This window comes from Sapajus apella, unplaced genomic scaffold (assembly GCF_009761245.1).
Source record: "Sapajus apella isolate SASKATOON/1434 unplaced genomic scaffold, GSC_monkey_1.0 scaffold45, whole genome shotgun sequence".
NCBI classification, from domain to species: domain Eukaryota; kingdom Metazoa; phylum Chordata; class Mammalia; order Primates; family Cebidae; genus Sapajus; species Sapajus apella.
The window spans coordinates 9,494,344-9,519,472 of record NW_022436985.1 but is presented as its reverse complement, the minus strand read 5'-3'; the positions used below and the strand labels follow the sequence as shown (position 1 = coordinate 9,519,472).

Sequence of the window (25,129 nt, the reverse complement as noted above, 5' to 3'; positions counted from 1 at the left end):
GCCTTGGCCTCCCAAAGTGCTGGGATTACAGGCTTGAGCCACCGCGCCCGGCCTATGAAGTGTATTTTTAAAACGAATTTATTTAGGTGATATGGGAGATAATTTGGGGTACTCTTCCTGGTATGAGTTCCAAGTGACAGTACCTTCATGAAAAACCTCATTAAAAAGCGTTCTTGATGAAACAACTTTGAGAACACTGCATACTATTATGGAATCATGATATGCACATTAGGAAATCAAAGGTTCTATGGCATCATACACTAAAAGAAATCTCTTTGACCCTATTATTCTTGGAGTTATTTGACATTGTGATGCTGTTTTTCAGTGTAACACCCACTGGCATTCCACAGAAACCATATTCTGCTAGACATGTGAAAAAACAAATTTTAAGAATTTTAATGTAATAAAAACAATATATAGTACATCACAGTTTATTGTTGCATATATCACTTATTTACCCTTATGAGAGGCAGACACTGTAATTCTAGAACATAGATCTATTAGGTTGAATAAATGCAACTAGCTGCTGTATCAAACAACTTCCAAATCTCAGTGGCTTAACACAATAAAATATTTTCCAACATCCTAGTCCAACAAGGGTTGGAGGTTAGAGGCAACTTTGCACAGGTTCATGCAGGGCTGACTCAGGCTTCTTTCCAGCGTCTCTAGGCCCTGGGGCAGTAAAATCCTCCACTCAGTCTTTTGAGTTGGCTAATAGATGATGGAAGTGAGTATGGAGGGTCCCATGAGAGGTTTTAATGGCCTGGCCTTAATGTGTCACGCATCACTTTCTCTCACATTGGTGAGGTAGGACTCAGTCACATGGCCCTGCCTAACTGCAGAGGAGCTGGGGGCTGCCATCTTCCTGTGAACCCAGGAGGAAAATGAAAAATGACTGCAAGGTGAACATATGGCATTTTCTCTGCCATGGTAGATTTTACAACCATGGTACTGCCATGGTCATCTTCTAGTTGAGTAATCTCTTTCCTCTAACTTCCTTTGAGTCTCTCCTTGCTCATCTGTAAAAACAAGGTAAAAACAAACAAAACAAAAGTTATAGGATTATCGATAAGATTAAATAAAATGATTTACATGAGATTACCTGACACATTGTAAGTATTCAATGAGTGTTCAAACAAATATAAATAGTATCATACAGGTTTATTCCCACTAATATGTTTTTATATATGTCCTATTTTAAAAGTTTACTTCTAGGCTGGGTACAGTGGCTCATGCCTGTAATCCTAGCACTTTGGGAGGCCAAGGTGGGAGTATTGCTTGAGCCCAAGAGTTTGAGACTGGCCTGGGCAACATAGTGAGACACTATCTCTACAAATAATTTTCTAAAATGAACTGTGTGTGGCAGTGCACTCCACTTGGGAGTCTGAGGTTGGAGGATTGCCCAAACCCAGGAGTTTGAGGCTGCAGTGAGCTATGATTGAGCCACTGCACTCCAGCTATAATTGAGTCACTACACTCTGAGGCAAAACTTTACCTCTGAATAAAATAAGTAATATAAAAATTTAGAGCTATCATTGCTCTGAAAATTTGTCTACTCATATATGAGAAAACAAAAAAAAAAGAAAAGGATATTGTGTGTGGGGAGGAGAGGAGCCGGGGATAGCTCTTCCTTCTAGAAGGAGGAATACTAGTGTGATCTGTATACATTGTTTTTGAAGGGCTTTTTATTAGTTTTGAATCCATAATTCACTCCGTATATCCATGCTCATGGGATTTCATTTTATTTTCTTCAGGCAGCCTGATATAAATGAGGAGGATGGCTCTCATGTACCACATCAGGGGCATTTGGGATGGAAGGAGTGATGAAACTCCGTCACTATTGAGTTTCATCAACAGGTTTCAGAATGACTAAGTGGTTATTCTAACTGGAATATGGTGGAGTGAAACCCCTAATTTCATAGCTTGCTTTTCACAATACTCTGTATGTAATATATCCTGAGTCTGTTCCCTGATCCTATTTTGAGCACAGATAACTACATGTCTCGAGGACAATCTGCTCAGAGGTCTTCCATGCCGTTCTCCCCACCAAGAAGCTTTATCAATTTTCCTCCTGCTCCCAGAATGTCCTGTGATGCATGACGCTAAGAACTGGAAGAACCTGGTGATTCCATTTGCAAAGGCTGTGTGTGAAATGAGTAACAAATCTTTCCAAGTCCTAAGTAAGTTTTATGTAACTTTATCTGTACTCTCAATATAGAGTCACTCTCTGAAGTGTTGCAGCAAATTTTGGATAGAAGATTTCAAAGTACACATATATTTGAGAACATGGCATGTGAATTATTGAAAAGATTAATAATCTAAAGCTATTATAATTATTAATCTTATCATACAAAGCACATGTAGTTTTTAGACTTAGATGCGGCTTTAACATCAGAGTTTGGTAGCCATAAAATATTCAATCAAGATAAATCCATACTTTAAACATTTTTGGCTCATGTTATTTTGAAACTTTAGGCATTTGGACCAGAGATGATGAAAAAACAAACATTGAACCTTGTGTTATTATTTACTTTATTCAATACTGTGTTATGTCCTTTTATAGTTTTTAGTGAATATTGAAAGTTCAATGATTACCCAATAACCCAGTGGGGTATAGATGTTTATATGCCCTTCTACATAGAGGAGGGGGAGGTAGGGAATGTAGACAATTCTTTTGAAGAGTAGTAAATGATTATTAGGGAGAATGAGTGAACCCAGGAAACAGAAATTAACCTGTAAATGATTCTCCTTGGAATTGGAATGAGTCTAAGAGGCAGTCAAAAGACATTATCTTTTGAAAAAGTATCTTCTCTGTGACGGATAATGAAATTTCAGAGATGGGATGAAAGGCAATTCTTTTCTCTGTGGTGGGTCCAGTCTTAAAGTAGATAAGGGAGTGTCAGAGAAAAGCCTCTTCCAGCATCTGCTGACCTTCAAGGGCCTTTAACTTAAAATAATCAGCATACCAGGGTACTATATTTTGGGGGTAAATTTCCCTGGGCTCCTTCACTTAAGAGATATAGAGGGCCAGGCATTGTGGCTTACACCTTAATCCCAGCATTTTGGGAGGCCAAGGTGAGAGGATCTCTTGAGTCCAGGAGGTCGAGGCCAGCCTGGGCAACATAGTGAGACCCCTTGACTACCAAAATTTTTTTTTAAATCAGCCATACCTGGTGGCACACACCTGTGGTCCCAGCTACTTGGGAGCCTGAGGTGGGAGGATCACTTGAGCCCAGGAATTTAAGGCTGTGTTTACTTGAAAGGGGTCCCAATCCAGACCCCAAACAAGAGTTCTTGGATCTCACACAAGAAATAATTCAGGGAGAGTCTATAAAGTGAAAGTAAGTTTATTATGAAAGTAGAGGAATAAAAGAATGGCTACTGCATAGGCAGAGCAGCCCCTCGGGGCTGCTGGTTGCGCATTTTTATGGTTATTTCTTTATTATATGCTGAAAAGGGGGTAGATTATTCATGCCTCCCCTTTTTAGATCATATAGGGTAACTTCCTGACATTGCCCTGGCATTTGCAAACTGTCATGGTACTGGTGGAAGTGTAGCAGTGAGGACGACCAGAGGTCATTCTCCTCGCCATCTTGGTTTTGGTGGGTTCTAGCTGGCTTCTTTACTGCAAGCTGTTTTATCAGCAAGGCCTTTATGACCCATATCTTGTGCCAACCTCCAATCTCATTCTGTCATTTAGAATACCTAACTGTCTGGGAATGCAGCCCAATAGGTCTCGGCCTTATTTTACCCACCCCTATTCAAGATGCAGTTGCTTTGGTTCAAATGCCTCTGACAGCTGCAGTAAGCTATCAGCACACCACTGCACTCCAGCCTGGGTGACTGAGCATGATCCTATCTCAAAAAAAGAAAACAAAAAGGTACAGAGGATATGTACAATGAAATGTAAGCCACCCAGTTCCCCTCCCAGAGGTAGCTACAAGTTCTAGTTTCTTGTGTAACCTTTGAAAGATGTTCTATATATATATAAACATACAAATGTATTCTTTCTGTTTTTAATGGTAGCAAATTATTAAAGTTACTCTTCCACAACTTGCTTTCTCTCACTAACCAGGATATCATGGAGATCATTCTGTTAGAGAATGTATAGAATTGCCTCATTCTATTTAATGGCTGAAGAATATTCTAATGTAAAGCATTTCATTGTACATATATAAATTTACACAAGCAGGAAAAATTCCAGAAAGCAAAATCACTAAGTCAAATTGTATGTACATTTTAATTTTGAAATATTTTGCCAAATGACCCTCTACAGAATCAGGGTCATCATGTCACCCAACTTGGTTGTCATTCACACTGTAGTCTACATAAATTGCACTCCTAGAGTTTGGCAACCTGTCAGTACTGACAAAGGATGTATTAATTTACATTTCATCAATGATTATGAGAGTATCAATATGCATTACTTTCCAACCATGTTATCAAACTTTAATCTTTGCCATTCTGAGAAAAAAACTTTTAATTTTAAGTTGAATTTTTCTTATTAAGAGTGAGGTTGTGCTAGTTTTCATATATCACAGATCTCTTTGTATATCATATTCTGTGAACTCTTATTACAGGACCACCAGGTTTGATTTCCTGTTGCACAGTAACAGACCAATACACTAAAAGAGTAGGAGTTGCAGCAGAGGAAGAGTTTAATAATTGTAGGGCAACCAAATGAGGAAATGAAAGGAAACCTCAAATATGCCTCTTCAAGAGGTTTGTGGATGGGGTTTTTAAGGAGTCTGGATACAGGTGATGGCCTAAAGTGTAGTGATCACTGATTGGTTGAGAAGTGAGGGGTAAAGTCAGGGATAGGGAGATGAAGAAACCACATTCCTGTGCTGAGTCAGTTCTTAGGTGAGGGTCTTCAGAACAGTTGGTGTCAGCCATTCTGCTGGAATTCATGATCTGAAAAATGCCTTAAATAATTCTTGGGTTAAAAGGTCCAGTGTCAGAGATTTATCTGACAGGAACAATGGGAGAGCAGGTGCTTAGTGTGCTGTGTGACTCTGGGTTAGTTTTCAGCTCAGAAAAGTGGGTTGAACTGCACCAGCACACCCTAGTCAATGACAAACCATAATTCTGCATAAAACCTAGCTTATAACTCCCATTAAGAAAGTGAGAGTGGTTCCACTATTGTTTTTCCTTCTTTGCTCTTTTCCCATTGGTTGTTAGTATTTTTTTTAATTTTAGAAGCTTTTTAATTATTAAGGCAATTAATCCTTTATCAATATAAATTACAATATTTAGGCTATTAAAAAATGGTTTTTTTACTTTGTGGTATTTTTGCCATGCATAATTATTTTTTAAAATTTTAATGTAGCCTACTATATTAATATTTTCTTTTATGGTTTCTGGATTTGGGGTCATACTTAAGTATAACTAAAATAATTTCCATCCTCTTGCTATAATTTTTGTTATTTCATTTTTATATTTAAATATTTGATCCACATGAAGTTTATCTTGGTTAAACATTATTTTTTTCTAGATCAGTTTCTAATTTTCCCCACACATTTATTGAATCTTTTTAATTCCCACTAATATGCAGTGCCATATTTATTATATATTGAAGTCCCATGTGCATTTGAGTCTACTTATGGAATCTCTTTTTATATATCTGGGTAATACTGTTTTAATTATATTAGCTTGATAGTGTATTTTAACATCAAATGGATTTGTTTTCTGAGAATTGTTCTGAGAATTTAAAGGTTCCACATTCCAAATCCATGTTGCAATTCAGTAATATTAAAATATAATAATTGGCTATTTTTAAAACTACATGGCCATGTACTAGGTGTTCATAAAATCTAAAAACATAGATAATATCTTTTTATTTTTTAAAGATTAAAAATGTCCGGCCAGGTGTGGTGGCTCATGCCTGTAATCCCAGCACTTTGGGAGGCCAAGGTAGGTGATCACAAGGTCAGGAGTTGGAGACCAGCCTGGCCAATATGATGAAACCTGGCTCACTAAAAATGCAAAAATTAGCCAGGTGTGGTGGTGCGCACATGTAGTCCCAGCTACCCAAGAGGCTGATGCAGAACTGCTTGACCCTGGGAGGTAGAGGTTACAGTGAACCAAGATGGCGCCACTGGGCAACAGAGCAAGACTCCGTTTCAAAAAAAGAAAAGATTAAAACTGTCCTTGATGACATTACATATGTGTGTCTGTATTTTTGTATTCACCTATATGTTTTCAGATTTTATAGATATCCTATACAATTGTCAGTTTGAAAATTGTGAGATCAATTAGGCATAAATGTGAGTCATCAAATAATTTCTTCAAATCCTGAATTTGAGATTTTTTAAATTCTAATAATACTTAAAAAGAGAAAAAAAATTCCACATCTGTGAGCATTAAGTGTTGTCCAGGATGTACTTAAAAAAGATATTTATAAATTATACCATCAGAAATGTAAAATATTATCTATTTTGTACATTAAAGAGCCCAGTAGAAACTGAGGGATTTGGGGGATGGTAGGAAAATCATATTTCTCATGGCTAATTTTACACCCCCAGAGAAGTGTTGGGCATTTTTGCAAGAATCTTCTCTGAGCCCACTGGTCCAGATGCTTAAAGCAGCCGTCATCTCTCAGCTGTGTCATTGGAATGAAACTGAACAGGATCACTGTAATATTAAAGCTCTTTTAGGAATGATGAAAAAACTGCATAAGGTAAGGGTTCTTCTAAAGGAATGTATGTACTATTTTATTCAATTAAAATCCCTTAAATCTCAACCATTGGATTTCTAGGAAGTCAAATAAAAATCATGAGTCATCAAATATTTTTTAAAGGAATATAGAAAAGGGAAATGTTTGGCATAAAATAATTAGGGATTAGAAGTTGAGAAACTTTTGAGGACTTAAGATGTTTTGTAATGGACTTCTTTCATTAAGAAAAAGTACACTGTGCCTGTAATTCTAGCTACTCTAGAAGCTGAGGTGGGAGGATGGCTTGAGCCCCGGAGTTTGAGGTGGCAGTGAGCTAGGATTGTGCCACTGTACCCTAGTCTGGGTGACAGAGCAAAACCACATCTTAAAAAAAAAAAAAAAAGGAAAAGAAAAGTACATTGAAGTTACTGCTACATGTAACAGCATACAGCAACATGGATGAATCTCATCAACATAGTGATGAACAAAAAGTGCACCAAAAATTACATTCTATGGCTTCTTTTGCATGAATTTTAAAAACAGAGCTAATCTATAATGACAGAAAGCAGAATGGTGTTACCTCTTGGGAAAGGCAGTTGTCTTGGAAGGAGCATAGGGGAACAACCTGAGGCATAGGTAACCACCTGGACAGTACTTACCCAAATAAGTATGTATGTAAAACCTCACCAAGATGCACATTTAAGATTTATGAGCGTGTGAGGTGTGGTGGCTCACTCCTGTAATCCCAGCACTTTGGGAAGCTGAGGCGGGTGGATCACCTGAGGTCGGGAGTTCAAGACCAGCCTGACCAACATGGAGAAACCCTGTCTCTGCTAAAAATACAAAATTAGCTGAGCGTGGTGGCATATGCTTATAATCCCAGCTACTCAGGAAGCTGAGGCAGGAGAATCACTTGAACCCAGGAGGCGGAGGTTGCAGTGAGCCAAGATCCTGTCATTGCACTCCAGCCTGGGCAACAAGAGTGAAACTCTGTCTTGAAAGGAAGAAAAGTTCACAGAGGACTATGGCCCAAACAAAGAAAGGGCCCAATGGATACTGCTGTATCAACTCAGTCTGTCAATATCAGAATATTTGCTAAATCCCACTGTAGAAATATCAAATGAGGCCGTTAGGATTTGGTATCCACATTCTCTATGGCTGTGTCAACATTAGGGTCACCAAAAATGCAAAGTTTGTTTTAGTAGAGATACCTGAAGTCAGTGGTATCCAGAAGTCATTGAGCTTGGTTACATCATCCTCATTCTGCCTTGGGTGGTAATCCCAATAAATAGAAATCTGACTGGGCTCTTGACTAGATCTAAAGATGGACATAAGCATGTTATAGATGAGTGTCTGAATTCCCACAGTGATCAGTGATTCACAGAAGAGCTCTTAAATTCCAGAGGTGTAGACCAGTGTAATGACAACACTAATGTCAAAGGCATCTAGGGCAGCACTTCTCAAACTTTGATATGCATGTAAGTTATCTGAGATCTTGTTAAACAATGCAGATTCTGATCCAGTAGGCCTGAGTGGTGCCTAAGATTCTGAGAAACTCTTAAGTGATGTCATTAATGATACTCCAAGGATTTATGCTTTGATGTTCTTGTACCTAGGAAGAAAAGCTATTAAACTAATTAATAATGAATTACTAAGACCATTACATTGTAATTTACTGTCTTAAGCTGCAATTAGTAAACATAATATTTGGTCCCAGTTATGGAATGGTCTCTAGCATTGTGGACAAGTGGACAACTATATTTGTTTTACTAATGTTGTCATAGAGAATGCATAATATTAGGTCATGCTAACTTCAGACATACATCCTGGGACCCAAACATTGTCATCAATCCTCTCTCTCTCTCTCTCTCTCTCTCTCTTTGCTTTTTTCTTTTTGGGTTTCATTCTCTCTTACTATATATAGGGTGTCAGAGCAGGGAACTATTTCTTATATCCAAGTTTTGTTTTCCTTCTAGGATAATTTTACTTCTTAATAAAATACACCTCTTTCCCTGGTTCTTTGTAGTACTCCTTATGTTGAAAATCAGGTATTCATTTGGCTGTTAATCTATGTTTGTACCAATACAACACCGTACAAGTTACTGTATCTTTATAATAAATATTGACATGTAATAGAATAAGTTTCAACTTTTATCTTCTTCAGTATTATTGTTAAACTTCAATAAAAACTTTAGAATTACCTTTTTGTTCCAATTCCACAAATTTCCATTTGTTGGGCTTTTGATTGTGTTTTTGACCTGGTAGTGAAATGAATCTATAAAACAATTGGAGAGAGAATGACTATTTTACATTATTGAGTCTTCTAAGTCTGATCATGACATAGCTCTCTGTTTATTTCATTCTTCAATTTCTTACAATAATATAGTGTTCTATGTAGAAGTCTTGCAGTCTGTTATTAGATAAATCCTGAATACTTGATATTTTTATGTGATTATATATCTTTTTAAAACAGCTTTATTTCACAACTGTAATCCCAGCACTTTGGGAGGCTGAGGTGAGTGGATCACAAGGTCAAGAGATTGAGACCATCCTGGCCAACATGGTGAAACCTTGTGTCTACTAAAAATGCAAAAATTAGATGGACGTGGTGGCACGTGCCTACAGTCTCAGCTCCCTGGGAGGCTGAGGCAGGAGAATTGCTTAAACCAGGGAAGCAGAGGTTGCAGTAAAATGAGATTGTGCTACTGCACTCCAGCCTGCGACAGAGCGAGACTGTCTCAAAAAACAAACCCAAACAAAATAAACAGCTTTATTGAGATATAATTCACCCATTTAAAATATACAATGTCACACTGGTAATCCCAGCACTTCGAGAACCTGGGGTGGAAAGATTGTTTGAGCTCAGGAGTTCGAGACCAGCTTGGGCAACATAGTGAGGCCTTGTCTCTATTTCTTAAAAAAATAAAAATTAATAAAATGTGCGATGTAATACTTTGTAGTATATTCATGGAATTGTATAACCTTTACCACAATCAATTTTAGAACATTTTTATCACCCGAAAAGAAGCCCTATACCCTTTAGCAGTTATTCCCCATTCTCCCCCCAACTCCCATCCTCTGACTCTCACCCCAGCCCTAGGCCATCACAAATCTACCTTCTGTCTCTCCAGATTTGCCTATTCTGGACATTTTACGTAAATGGAATCACCCATTATGTAGTCTTTTGTGGCTTGCTTCTTTCACTTAGCATAATATTATCAAGGTTCATCAATGTTGGAGTATGTATGAGTACTTCATTCTTTTTTATTGATGAATAATAAATCATGCATTATATGAAATACCACAATTTTATTTATCCCTTCCTCATTTGATGGATATTAGGGTTATTTCCACTCTTTGACTATTAGGAAGAATGCTGCCATTTACATGTCTGTACAAATTTTTGCGTAGACATATGTTTCCATTTCCCTTGGGTATATACGAAGGATTGCTGAGCCATATGGCAACGCTAGTTTAATCTTGTGAGGAACTGCCAGACTGTTTTCCAAAGCAGCTGTACCATTTTGTGTTCCCTCCAGCACTGTATGACAGTTCTAGTTTTTCCATAGTCTTCTTTGTTTTTTGTGGGGGGGGGGATGGAGTCTCACTGTTGCCCAAGCTGGAGTGCAGCGGCACGATCTTGGCTCACTGTCACCTCTACCTCCTGGGTTCAAGTGATTCTCCTGCCTCAGCCTCCTGAGTAGCTGGGATTACAGGTGTGCACCCCACACCTGTCTAATTTTTGTAGAGACAGGGTTTTACTATGTTGGCCAGGCTAGTCTCAAACTCTTGACCTCAAGTGATTCACCCACCTCTGCCTCTCAAAGTGATAGGATTATAGGCATAAGCCACTGCACCCAGCCATTTCTCCACATTCAAGCCAACACTTGTTATTATCTGCCATTTGGATTATAGTCACCCTAGTGAGTGGGAAATTGTATCTCCTTGTGGTTTTGATTTGTATTTCCTTGATGGCTAATGATGTTGACCTTTTCATATGCTTATTGCCCATTTCTGTATCTTATTTTGAGAAATGTTTATTCATATCTTTCATCAATTTTTAAATTAGTTTATTGGTCTTTGCATTATTGAGTTGTAAGAGTTCTTTGTATATATTATAAGTCCTTTATCAGTATACAATTTGCAAATGTTTTCCCATTTTTTTTTTTAATTGTACTTTAGGTTCTCGGGTACATGTAGAGATCATGCAGGATTGCTGCCTAGGTACATACATGGCAAGGTGGTTTGCTGCCTCCATCCCCCCATCACCTATATCTGGCATTTCTCCCCATGTTATCCCTCCCAAACCTCCCCATCCCCCACTGTCCCTCCCCTATTGCCTCTGCAAAAGACCCCAGTGTGTGATGCTCCCATTCCTGTGTCCATGTGTTCTCACTGTCCAATACCTGCCTATGAGTGAGAACATGTGGTGTTTGATTTTCTGTTCTTGTGTCAGTTTGCTGAGAATGATGATTTCCAGATTCATTCATGTCCCTACAAAGGATGTGAACTCATCGTTTTTTATGGCTGCATAGTATTCCATGGTGTATATGTGCCACATTTTCTTTGTCCAGTCTATCATTGATGGGCATTTGAGTTGGTTTCAGGTCTTTGCTATTGTAAATAGTACTGCAGTGAACATATGTGTGCATGTGTCTTTATAACTGAACAATTTATAATCCTTTGGGTATATACCCAGTAATGGGATTGCTGGATCAAATGGAATTTCTATTTCTAGATCTTTGAGGAATTGCCACACTGTCTTCCACAATGGTTGAATTAACTTACACTCTCACCAACAGTGTAAAAATGTTCCTATTCCGCCACACCCTCTCCAGCATCTGTTGTCTCCAGATTTTTAAATGATCGCCATTCTACCTGGCATGAGATGGTATCTCAATGTGGTTTTGATTTGCATTTCTCTAATGACCAGTGATGATGAGCATTTTTTTCATATGTTTTTTGGCCTCATGTATACCTTCTTTTGAAAAGTGTCTGTTCATATCCTTCACCCATTTTTGAATGGGTTTGTTTTTTTCTTGTAAATCTGTTTTAATTCTTTGTAGATTCTGGATATTAGCCCTTTGTCAGATGAAGAAACTGCAAACATTTTTTCCCATTCTGTTGGCTGCTGGTTCACTCTAATAATTGTTTCTCTTGCTGTACAGAAGCTCTGAAGTTTAATTAGATCCCCTTTGTCTATTTTGGCTTTTGTTGCCAATGCTTTTGGTGTTTTAGTCATGAAGTCCTTGCCTATGCCTGTGCCTTGAATGGTTTTGCCTAGGTTTTCTTCTAGGGGTTTTATGGTGTTAGGTCTTATATTTAAATCTTTAATCCATCTGGAGTTCATTTTAGTGTAAGATATGAGGAAGGGATCCAGTTTCTGCTTTCTGCACATAGCTAGCCAGTTTTCCCAACACTGTTTATTAAACAGGGAATCCTTTCTCCATTGCTTGTTTTTGTCAGGTTTGTCAAAGATCAGATGGTTGTAGATGTGTGGTGCTGCCTCTGAGGCTTCTGTTCTGTTCCATTGGTCCATATCTCTGTTTTGGTACCAGTACCATGCTGTTTTGATTACTGTAGCCTTGTAGTATAGTTTGAAGTCAGGTAGCGTGATGCCTCCAGCTTTGCTCTTTTTGCTTAGGATTGTGTTGGCTATGCGGGCTCTCTTTTGGTTTTATATGAAGTTGAAAGTGGTTTTTTCCAGTTCTGTAAAGAGAGTCATAGGTAGCTTGATGGGGATAGTGTTGAATCTCTAAATTACTTTGGGCAGTATGGACATTTTCACAATATTAGTTCTCCCTAACCATGAGCATGGAATGTTTCTCCATCTGTTTGTGTCCTCTCTTATTTCGTTGAGCAGTGATTTATAGTTCTCCTTGAAGAGGTCTTTTACATTCTTTGTTAGTTGTATTCCTAGGTATTTTATTCTCTTTGCAGCAATTGTGAATAGCAGTTCATTCTTGATTTGGCTCTCTTTAAGTCTGTTATTGGTGCATAGGAATGCTTGTAATTTCTGCACATTGATTTTGTATCCTGAGATTTTGCTGAAGTTGCTTATCAGTTTCAGGAGATTTGGGGCTGAGACGATGGGATCTTCTAAATATACAATCATGTCGTCTGCAAATGGAGACAATTTGACTTCCTCCTTTCCTAACCGAATAACCTTTATTTATTTTCTTGCCTGATTGCTCCGGCTAGAACCTCCAATACTATACTGAATCAGAGTGGTGAGAGAGGGCATCCTTGTCTAGACAGTGCCAGAAATTCAGTATGATATTTGCTGTGAGTTTGTTGTAAATAGCTTTTATCATTTTGTGATATGTTCTATCGATACCTAGTTTATTGACAGTTTTAGCATAAAGTGCTGTTGAATGTGTTCCAGATCTGAGTTCAAGTCCTGGATATCCTTGTTAATTTTCTGTCTAGTTGATCTGTCTAATATTGACAGTGGAGTGTTAAAGTCTCCCACTATTATTGTGTGGGAGTCTAAGTCTCTTTGTAGGTCATTAAGAACTTCCTTTATGTATCTGGGTGCTCCTGTATTGGGTGTATATATATAGGATAGTTATCTTCTCTTGTTATATTGATCCTTTTACCATTATGTAATGCCCTTCTTTGTCTCTCTTGATCTTTGTTGGTTTAAAGTCCATTTTATCAGAGACTAGTAACAGTCCCCTGTTTTTTTTGTTTGTTTGTTTTTTGCTCTCCATTTGCTTGGTATATCTTCTTCCATCCCTTTATTTTGAGTCCATGTGTGTCTTTGCACATGAGATAGGTCTCCTGAATACAGCACACTGATGAGTCTTGACTTTTTATCCAGTTTGCCAGTCTGTGTCTTTTGATTGGGGCATTCAGGCCATTTACATTTAAGGTTAATATTATTATGTGTGAATTTGATCCTGCCATTTTGTTACTGGTTGGTTGTTTTGTCCATTGGTTGACACAGTTTCTTCATTGCATCATTGGTCTTTACCATTTAGTTCATTTTTGCAGTGGCTGGTACTGGTTGTTCCTTTCCATGTTTAGTGCTTCCTTCAGAAGCTCTTGTAAGGCAGGTCTTACAAGAGGTGACGATATCTCTCATTAATTGCTTGTCAGTAAAGGATTTTGTTTCTCCTTCATTTATGAAGCTTAGTTTGTCTAAATATGAAATTCTTTTTTTTAAGGATGTTGAACATTGGCTTCCACTGTCTTTTGGCTTGTAGGGTTTCTGCCAAGAGATCTGCTGTGAGTTTGATTGGCTTCCCTTTGTGGGTGACCCAACCTTTCTCTCTGGCTTCCCTTAGCATTTTTTCCTTCATTTCAACCCTTGTGAATCTGACAATTAGTGCCTTGGAGTTGCTCTTCTTGAGTATCTTTGTGGTGTTCTCCGTATTTCCTGGATTTGAATGTTGGCCTGCCTTGCTAGGTTGGGGAAGTTCTCCTGGATAATATCCTGAAGACTGTTTTCCAGCTTGAATTCATTCTCCCCATCACCTTCAGGTACACCAATCAAGCGTAGATTAGGTCTTTTCACACAATCCCACATTTCTTGGAGGCTTTGTACATTTCTTTTCACTCTTTTTCTCTTTTCTTGCCTTCTAATTTTATTTCATTGAGTTGATCTTCAATCTCTGATATCCTTTCTTCTGCTTGATCAGTTCAGCTATTGAAACTTGTGTATGCTTCATGAAGTTCTCTTGCTGTGTTATTCAGCTCCATCAAGTCATTTATATTCTCCTCTAAGCTGTTTATTCTAGTTATCGTTTTGTCTAACCTTTTTTCAAAGTTTTTAGTTTCTTTGCATTGGGTTAGAACATGTTCCTTTAGCTCAGAGAAGTTTGTTTTTACCCACCTTCTGAAGCCTGCTCCTGTCAATTCATCAAACTTGTTCTCCATCCTGTTTTGTATCCTTGCTGGTGAGGAGTTGTGATCCCTTGGTGGAGAGACATTCTGGTCTTTGATGGTTTCAACCTTTTTGCACTGGTTTCTTCCCATCTTCATGGGTTTATCTAGCTTTCATCTCAGGGAGCTGCTTGGTGAGGCAGCCTTTCCTTTGTCTGACTGCAGAGGCGTTGCTGGGCTGCCAGGGATTCAGTAGAGCTGCTGAGTATATTTCCTGTGTCTTTTGTTTACTCAGGAAGATTAGACCTGCCTCTGCAATGGCGGCTGCCCTTCCCCCACTGAGCTCAATCTGTGAAACTCTCAAGGAAGAGAAGAGGGCTTCAGTTCACTGGACTTTGTGGGGGAGGGACCCATCTAGCCATATCACCTGATTCCCTGCTTTCAGTGCTCCTTCTTTCTTGGGGGTGGGTGGCTCCATCCCACAGGCTTTCTTGGTGTTAGCAAATCCATCCACTTAGATTTGTACTAAAAACCTGTGGCATCAGCCAGGGTTGCTTCTCAGCTCTGTTCAGGTAATTCACAGGCACTTTTCAGCCCAGTAAAGATCTCATGTTCTGTGGGTTGCAGAGGGCTTGGGTGAAGCACAGTATCTGAACCAGAATCCCAGAGGGGGAGAGCCCCCTATCTTCCCATCAGATGCACTTACTGGGTGGGGCAGTGCCCTGTACTGGCTCAATTTTCCCTCTTTGGGTTATACCTACTGTCCAACCAGTCCCTTTTAAATGAACCTGGTACCTCATTTGGGAATGCAGAGATCACTCACTTTTTGCATCTCTCTCACTGGGAACTGCATTCCACAGCTGTTTCTATTCAGCCATCTTAGCGGACTCCCCATGTGTTGTTTTTTCATTTTCACCATGGTGTCTTTTGAAGCACAAATGTTTTTGATTTTGATGATAAATTCATCTACTTTTTCTCTTAAAAGTTAAAATTTTAACTTTGTCATTGATGTAGAGAAATGCAGTAATTTTTGTACATTATGTTTGTTTTTAGCAATCTTGTTAAATTTACCTAGTAATGCTAATCTCTTGATTCCTTTGGATTTTTTCTGTATAGAATCATATAACTTGAAATAGCAACAGTTTTGTTCCTATTTATTTTTCTTTACTTATTTCATTGGCTAGGACATCCAGTATAATGTTTTATAATCTTATTCTTACCTCAAAGGGAAAACCTTAACATTCAGTTTTATGTTTTGCTGTGGGATTTTTGTAGATACGTTTTTAAAAGGTTCAGGAAACTTCATTGTATTTCTAGTTTGCTAAGGGTTTTGTTTTTTAATATCATAAATGGATACTGAATTTTATTGAATGCTTTTTCTGCATAGGATGGCAAAATACACAGATGGATTTTCAACTGTTTTAACCTTGTCTACTTGAAGTAACACAACTTGCTCACAATGTGTTATAGATTTCAAAGATTCCATTTCCTAATATTTTACTTATCATATTTGCATCTATATTCATGAGTGAGACTGGATTGTTATTTTCCTTTCTCATAATGCCCCTCTCAGATTTCTGGGTTAGGTAATGCTGATCTCATAAAATAATCTGGGGGATATTCTTTTTCTATTTTATGTAAGAGGTTGTGTAATATTGTCATTTTCCTTAAATGATAGGTAGAACAAATCAATAAATCCTTTTGGGTCTGGAAATTTCTTTGTAAAAAGTTTTTAAAATTATGGGTTTATTTAACTGCTACAGGATTATTGAGATTTTCTATTTTTTCTTGTGTTGGTGGGTATTTCCCCAGGATTTGTCTCTTTATCTAAGTTTTCAAATATCCTATTTTTATCTTTTAAATCTAATTGTAAACTGTAGTTTCACCCCATTTTTCATTCTTGATACTGGTTATCTGTAATTTTGTTTTTTGAAAGTTCTTACCAAGAAATTGTTTTTTTCTTTTTTAAAGAATCAGTCTTTTCATTTGTTGATCTCACTCCCATATATTTGTTTTTTATTTCCTTAATTTATATTCTTAAATTTCTTATTTACCACTTTCTATTATTTGAATTAATTTTGTGTGATGGAGGCATATTTAGATCATTGATGCTTCCTCTAAGAAGCCTTCTTGAACATTTTAAGTTCTTCCCCAATCAGAAACTGTATTCTAAATGCCTGGTAACTTGCTGTTTTTACCTACTAGACTATAGGTTGTCAATCTACACTCAAGGGCAGTCTCCTGTTTTTGCAAATACAGTTTTATGGGAATAGATTCACATTCATTTGTATAAGACAGGATTTAATCTAATGGTTTGTCCCATGCTTGACAAAATAGTATGTGCCAAGTTAATATTTATTAATTAATGGACTAAAACAAAAACAAAGTGCTAAATTTGTTAAAAGTACCTTGGACTTTTATGGTGCTTTTATTCTCAAAATCTAGAAACTATTTCCAGTAAATCTATGCCCTAAAGATTAGTTTCCTAATCCACACTGTCAGTGTCTTATCTTTGATAACATTTCTTCATGAAAATTGAGGAAATTATAGCTCAGAAAATGGAAATTTTCTAGAACTCTACTTCATCATTGACAAATGTTTTTAGTTCATAGAGCTCTCTTCTGATGATCTATGTAACAGCCATACATATATATCTATATATCATAGATTAAATCACTTATTGACAGAAAATGAAATTCACAGGTTATATTCTCTTTAAGGTAAACAAAACTAATTGTCGACTACCAGAAGATACTTTCAACATAAATGAACTCTCCAACTTATTAAACTTTTATACAGAGAGACGAAGACAGCTCTCTCGGGATAACCACCTGGTAAGAATGACATTTTTACTTCTGAAAATTTTCATATAAGGGATGACACATTACTGTAAGTAGCTGTGAAGGTACTCCTTCGATAAATCAAGATTTGAAATTTTTTTTGCAATGATAAATTTGCTAAATTTTATGATCATTGAAAAGTTAAACATATTTTAATTACAAAACAAGTGCACCTTTTGAAATTTTGTTTCTAAGTAATTTGGATTCTTAAAAACAGATTTCTGAGGCCAGGTGCAGTGGCTCACACCTGCAATCCCAGCACTTTGGGAGGCAAAGGTAAGCAGATCACTTGAGCCCAGGAGTTTGAGACCAGCATGGGCAACATGGTAAAATGCTGTCTCTGTTGAAAAAATACAAATATGTATTAGCACATATCTGTAGTCCTAGCTACTCAGGAGGCTGAGGTGGGAGGATTGCTTAAGCTTAATCCTCCCACCTCAGAGAGAAGGAGGTTGTAGTGAGCCAAGTTTATGACCCTGCACTCCAGCCTGGGCGACAGAGCAAAACTCTGTCTCAGAAAAACAAAGAACCACAAAAATCAGATTCCAAAAAAGCAATAAGGTAAAGGAATTAAGATTTTTTAATTGTTTTTAGTTATCAAAACTATTATCTCTGTTTATTTTTTAGATACCTGCAGAAACCCCCAGTCCTGTTGTTTTCGGTGATTTTCCATTTATCTTTAATTTGCTATCCAAAATTAAATTACTGCAAGCTGATTCACATCTAAAGATGTGGGTATGTATGCCCTATTTTTTAGTTGAAAAATTCTAAACATATATAAAATAGAGACAGTGGTGTAATGAATCTCATGACCAAGATTCAGCAATTATCAACATTTTGCCACACTTTTATTTATCACTTTTTTTCTTTGGTTGTTGTTACTATTTTTGTTGAAGTATTTTACAGCAAATTCCAGTCCCAATTTCTTTTCAGCTGTCCATACTTCAATGCATTATTTCTGATTGTCTTACTCTTGTTCACTCTGAAATTCATGAGTGGTTCAAGTGGCAACCACATAATTCTTTCATTGTTTCCCATCAACCTTTTATTTAATAATTTCATACGTTATTTTCATAAAGGTTTGTGGTATGTCAATATTTCTAATCTTATCATTCCTTCCAAAGTCATTTCCTGGAATTAGGTAAAAAAGAGCTTTTCCTTATCAGTCAGGGCACTTGGTTACCCTAAAATGGTTAAAGACCATTTACATACGAAGGTAGACTAATTCCTATCCTTTTTAATATCAAATATTGCCCAATTACCCTCTATAGAGTTTGTAAATGCCTCTTCCACATGCTGTTCTCAGCAATGCAGAGTATTACCAAGCTTTGTGATCTTTTCCATTTTGATGAGTTAATCGTGATATTTCAGTTTGATTTTAATTTATAGTTATTATTATTTAATGTCCGAGTCCTCATTTTCTTTATGTAATATATATCTATTGTTTTCCTACTGTGAACAATGCTGACACTATCCAGTAAACTGTTCTTTCCTTCTCTCTTTTCTCTCCTCCTCTATCCAATTTTAATTATTACCGTGTTCTTAAGTGCTAATCTTTAGATTAAAAATATCTCCTTAAGCTTCTTGGAGCTTGATTTATAAGTTCCAACTGATAATCTTTTATTCTTAAATAATGCCTATGAGTCAATCATGAGTTAAATAATGCCTATGAGTCAATCAATTAGTTTATTTTGTTTTCCATTTATTTGCACCCTTCTGCTTCTTTTCTGGTAGTTGTATTAGTCCCACATACGACTTACATACTATTGTCTTTTTTTTTTTTTTTACCACCATCAGCCTTAGTTCCCAGTTAAGTACATATAATGCAATCCCCTTATTATGCTAAAATGAATTTTCCAAATTTTTTTTATTGCTGAGGCTTGTTTTCTAGGCCATTCCTCATGAAAAGTTTATATCTATTTATCGATGATATTTATATTTTAAAAACTCATAGGAATCAGAATTTATACCCATTATTGCCTTTATAACTAATTCAAAGGATGCAGGCCATCTGGGTGAAACATAAGAAGTCTGGGATAGAACATGCACAAGAGAAGCCATTTCAGTTATTCATTCCCTTTTTATAATCCACTGTTTATGTGGCTTACATGACATTTTCCAATGTGCCATGCCCCATAAATCCATAAATTCCAGGTGTATTTATAATAAGCAACCTAGACAGACAAGGTATATCCTGCTAGTAGCATTCCATAGGTAAGGATTGTCCCTCTAGTTATTACTACTATTATTATATTTTGAAATAGAATCTCACTGTCACCCAGGCTGTAGCACAGTGGCGTGATCTTGGCTCACTGCAACCTCCACCTCCCAGGTTCAAGTGATTCTCATGCTTCAGCCTCCCAAGTAGCTGGGATTACGAGCACCTGCCACCACGTCCAGCTGATTTTTATATATTTAGTAGAGACAGAGTTTCACCATGTTGGTCAGGCTGGTCTCAAACTCCTGACCTCAGGTGATCCACCTGCCTCAGCCTCCCAAAGGGCTGGAATTACAGGCATGAGCCACCATGCCTAACCTAGTTACTATTATTAGTGTCTGTTACCAGCATGTTTACAAATAGATTTGACCAGGCCATCTCTTCCTTTGTTTCTGAGCCATATGTTTTTATTTTCCTAACATCCCTGGTAAAGGGAGAAAATAGATTGTCTTTCCTTTCCAAACCTAACTTTCCCATCAGTTTCCTTTAAACAAGACCTTCCCTTTATGGTATTTTCTGCTATTACCATGTTTCTCTGTGGGTCATTTGTCTATTCTGCTAGTGAATAGTTGAGGGTTGAGTGGACAATGAACTTGGACAGATTGCACATTATGAAGGACTAAGAAAGTCTGAGGACAAGAAAACTCTTTCTTTTAGTTGTCTTGAGTGAAGCTGGAAAGCTGACTTTACAATCCCTGCTCTCCAAAGGAGAGATAATGGATATAGTCAAAACTGCAAGCTCCAAACTGGGTTACCAATTCAAATGTGTAAATGTGAAAAGGTAAAACCAGTATATAGAGAACTGCAGTAGAGAAGCTGGAAATTAAGCTAAGAGGCAGGTTTCCTGTCCAGCTCTTGGTTATGTAAAAAAAGGTACAGACACCTCTCCCAGCTGTAGTCAGTGGAGGACATTGCTGGTCACATTCTGTCACTCAGACCCATGGAACATGTTGCTCAGTAGTCAGTATTGCTGGATATCCCAGACCTGCAGACTCCTGTAGGGCCATAGGAGGTGATGACCCACCACCAGAAAGGAACGGAGATGGAAGTTGTTCCTTCCCCACAAATCTTGTGCTTTAAAAAAAAAAAAAAAAAAAAAAAAGCCTTAAAGAAAAAACAGAAGAATCTAGAAATCACACATAAATTTCTTAGTATATAATGGTGGCAGAGACCCAGGGCAGGGATTTCCCAACCCCAATGCCACATGAACACTTCTCTGAGGTGCTTGTAGAGAGTGAATATGGGCAAACACATTCACTCTCACATTCCCAGCTTAGGAACCTGGAGTAGGATAGCTATTATCCACTGGTCTTGCTGTCACGATTGCAGGACAGGCCCTATGAGGGCTACATTGGTTTGAGTTCTAAAACCTCATTTATTGTCCTTGTGATATAACTGAAGCCCTTGAGGAGTCTTGAAGGTCCAAGAAAGAATAGCAAGTCCAACACTAGATTTCTAATCCAAAGAAGTTCCACAGAAACAAGATCAGAGATTAAAGTAATGTGAGAATGTTGAGAATTCAGAAAAGCTAAAGAGAAGTACTTAGGGTGATCAGAAAAGTTAAAGAGAAGTACTACTTAGGGTGACCAGAAGCATTATTAGATACAAAATAAGGCCACTTGTGGCGTATTTTTAGACTTCCCATGCAGATTCGGTGGATGGATCATAGTTATTGGAAAAAGAAGAGTAGATCTTCTCTGAGGAAATCTCTCTTCTATCTTTTTTCCTACAGTGCCCATTATCCCTAAGCTCTTATACTGCCTTTATATTCCTGAGGATTACAATGCTAATGTTCTGTGTCTTAAGACTGTTGGTGGATGAATGCCTCACCATGTTGAATACCAGTATGGCCTTTAAGGATGATGTTTACTATAATAAATGATCTGAGATAGCTTTTAATAACTTAGCTGTTCATCCATGTTGACTAATCTCCTGTACACAATTCCTAGGTAACCATAGTTTCTATGGCCCTACAATCACTTTATTTTCCATAAGACAGATATGATATCCTTTTTCTTAAATAATTACAATGTGAGTGTTTATAGCAATGACAGGATTAAGTATATACTATACAAAATGTTTATTGGAAATATTAAACATTTAAAAGTATTAAACTATTAAAAGTATTAAACTATTAAAAGAATCCCTGGGATTCTTATGAGGTCAAAATAAAATTTTTATTTTTCCAGATGTCAGAAGATAAAGCATTCATGCATATGCATGAAACGATTCTGAAAAAAAAGGAAGAATTTCCTCCATCACCTAGATTTATACTTAGAGTCAGACGAAGTCACCTAGTTGAAGATGCTCTGCGTCAATTAAGTCAAGCTGAAGCCACTGACTTCTGCAAATTATTAGTGGTACAGTAAAAAGTCTCACTGAACATTTTTACTTCTGTGGGAAGGATGCATTCATATGATGTAATAAAGGCTCTCTTAAAAGAGCCTGCATTTGCAGCTATGGTTATCAATCTTTTGGTTTCCAGAATTCCCTTCTTACCCTTCATAGAACAGCAATGGGATACTAACTCAATTGCACATTGGGCTATGAGTTAACTATTAGTTACAATGACCACAAAAATGCTGCATAATAAAAGATCCCAAAACTTAATGGCTCAAAAATAACAATAATTTATTTTATATATATGAAGTTCACTGTGCTGACCTAGGCTGAACTCATCTGGGTGGGTTTGCAAATTTTGTCTGAGCTTGTGTACCTCTGGGAGTTGGCTAGAGATTGGCTGATCTAGGCTTAGCTGGAGCAGTTTAGCTCTGCTTCCTATGTCTTTCATCCTCCTCCAGGGACTAGCAAGCATGCTCTTCCCACAGCAGTGCCAGAGGTGCAAGATAGCAAGACCAAACATTGTTTTAGTCAAAGCAGTCGTAAAGCTGAACCTAAGTCAAGGGCTAGGGAAATATACACAACCTCTTCAATGGGAGGAACTGCAAAGTCATATGCAAAAGACATGGATCACAGAGGGGTGAAGAATTGGGGCAATAATGCAGTCTACAAACTGCTAGAGGAAGGGATACTTTTCCTACATGTTGGCTCTAGTTTCATCACTTAAGACCATCTACTATATGGGTTTCAATTCCAACCATCATTCCTTTCATCCTTTGTGAGTGCTTATAGGGTTTTTATTGTGTGGTATCTCAGATTATTTGCCCTATTGAGGCGATAGAATAATGACTAATTCTGTAGGTAAGGGCTGGAGTCTGTCCAGAAGGGAGTGGATTTTCTTGATATCAGCCATGAGGGGAAGAGCTGGGCTGTTAGAGAAGAAACCAGAACCTGGGAAGTGGGACTCAGATAAAAAAGGGATTTTCCCAGCATGTGACTCCAATGGAAAACAAAAACTACTTTATAAGCCAGACTTTCTAGTTGTATGTCTCCCTTCATCCCTATTTTTCTTTAAATATTAACTGTAAGGAAATCAGTAGAAAAGTATTCTCCTTACAGGAGATAACCAAGGAGTAAAAAAAAAAAAAAAAAAAAGTAAACTTCAAGCCTGATCAAATAAAAATACAGACTCTGAACAAGGGGAAGGTTGTCAGGGCCCACCATGAGTAAGTCCTGAGTGTGGCATGGACAGATTTGCTGGTATAAATGAGTAGAAACAAGAAACTCAGAAGCAGGCTTAATTTGTTACTGGGATATTCAGAAGGGAAAGTGGGGCAGGCTCTTGAACATGATGGTCTGTGGCCAATGAGTTGATGGAAGCAGCAGTAGATAAGACTTCCCAGGCAAAGAGAGTAGGGAAAGAACAAAAATCCAAGAAATAAAAATTAGTGGTGTTTATCTTTAAAAGATGAAAGTAAATTATCCAGAAAAGGATGTAGAAAAGAAGTAGTTAGAGACTTGGGGGAAAACCAAGACAGTACATAGCCATAAAGTCCAAAAGTAGAGAAAGCTTTTAAAAAGAGAGACTGGGTAATACTGATTTCTCATGTGAGGGCTATGGGCAACTGCTCTGGTGGTTCCTGCAAAGGTCTCATGCCCAGGCAGACTGGGAGGGCGTTTTGCAGAAGCCCAAATGAGAGTAGAGGGAGGAGAAACCAAATACTTGTTGACTGGAGCCAAGGTTGTAAGTCTGAATGATGAGATGAAGATAGACAATAAGATAGAATAATCAGGGAGTTTAGGGTTCCAAGGGTTTGAAGCTCATCAAAATTTGGTTTGAGATACTGGTCAGTGTTACTGGTAAATGCTGAGTCTTGAGTCCCCCTTCACTTGGTCCATGTGGCAGTGTAAAGGATGCATACAACAATCTGAGAATAAATAGGTTCATGGCCTCCATTCCTCAGCAGCACACTGAGGGAGGACAGATTGCAAGGAGGTAAGGGTGTGATTCTAGTAGTTCTAGAGACTGCAGGAATGGTCATTAGAGTTTCAAAACTTCCATAAGGATCAAAACATTGTATTTTACGTCAGGACCTGGGACTGTGTTCTCTTTCCTTAGGTTGAATTTATTAAAGAAATTCGACCTGAGGCTGGAGGGGTCAGTTCAGAGTTCTTCTGCTGTATATTTGAAGAGATGACTAAGCCGGAATATGGAATGTTCATGTATCCTGAAAAGGATTCCTGCATGTGGTTTCCTGCCAAGGTAAGTCTTTTCTTTCTTTTCTTTTTTTTTTTTTTTTTCAGAACACAAAAGGTACCCCATATACTACAACATTCAAACCATACATAGTAGTATAAAATAAGGTCATATAGAGCTTTGCTACTCCTATTTTGAGTAGTACTTGTATGGTCCACAGAGCAGCAGCTATGGCATCACTTAGGGAGCTGTTAGAAAAGCAGAATCTGAGGCCCTACTCCACACCTACTGAATTAGAGCACGCATTTTATAAGATCCTCAGGTGGTTCACATGCACATCACATTTTAATGGTTTTAATGAATTATACTTGAGATATAATAAACTGCACATATTTAAGGTGTCCAGCTTGGCTTCGTGTGGTGGCTCATGCCTATAATTCCAGCATTCTGAGAGGCTGCGGTGAGAGGATTACTTGAGTCCAGGAGCTTGAGACCAGACTAAGCAACATGGCAAAACCCCATCTCTACAAAAAAAATTTTTTTTTAATTAGCCAGGCGTGATGGTGCACACCTGTAGTTCCAACTGCTCGGGAAGGTTGAGGCAGGAGAATTGCTTGAACCCAGAAGGTCAAGGCTTCAGGGAGCTATGATCACACCACTGCACACCAGCTTGGGTGACAGAGCAAGACCTTGTATCAAAATATAATAAAATACAATAAAGTGTCCAACTTGATAAACTTTGATATACATATACATCCATAAAACTATCACCACAATCACAAACTGAATACATCTCTCATCTCCAAAAATTTCTTTTTTTTTTTCTTGAGATGGAGTTTCTCTGTGAGGCCCAGGCTGGAGTGCAATGGCACATTCTCAGCTCACTGCAACCTCTGCTTCCCAGGTTTAAGTGAGTCTCCTGACCCATCCTCTCGTGTACCTGGGACTAAAGGCTCACACTACCACACCCAGCTATATATATATTTTTTTGTATTTTTAGTAGAGACAGGGTTTCACCATATTGGCCAGGCTGCTCTCGAGCTCCCAAACTC

The 25,129-nt window shown here is 37.8% G+C and overlaps 1 protein-coding gene across 6 annotated transcripts in view; it reads left to right on the top strand.

The window, feature by feature from the left end:
* HERC6 (HECT and RLD domain containing E3 ubiquitin protein ligase family member 6) overlaps window positions 1–25,129 on the top strand; it is a 67,430-nt gene that overhangs the window by 30,357 nt on the left and 11,944 nt on the right. For 4 of the 6 annotated variants that reach the window (XR_004257318.1, XR_004257317.1, XM_032239646.1 and 1 more), the window contains exons 12-17: window positions 1,991–2,180; window positions 6,525–6,679; window positions 17,203–17,316; window positions 17,950–18,057; window positions 21,730–21,900; window positions 24,000–24,143. Coding sequence is in view for 4 of the 6 variants with exons in the window: in XM_032239646.1 (XP_032095537.1) it covers window positions 1,991–2,180; window positions 6,525–6,679; window positions 17,203–17,316; window positions 17,950–18,057; window positions 21,730–21,900; window positions 24,000–24,143 (882 nt within the window). In the remaining 2 variants the exon portion in view is untranslated. The remainder of the gene's footprint in view (window positions 1–1,990; window positions 2,181–6,524; window positions 6,680–17,202; window positions 17,317–17,949; window positions 18,058–21,729; window positions 21,901–23,999; window positions 24,144–25,129) is intronic. The other 2 variants (XM_032239644.1, XM_032239645.1) reach the window with 2 other exon arrangements.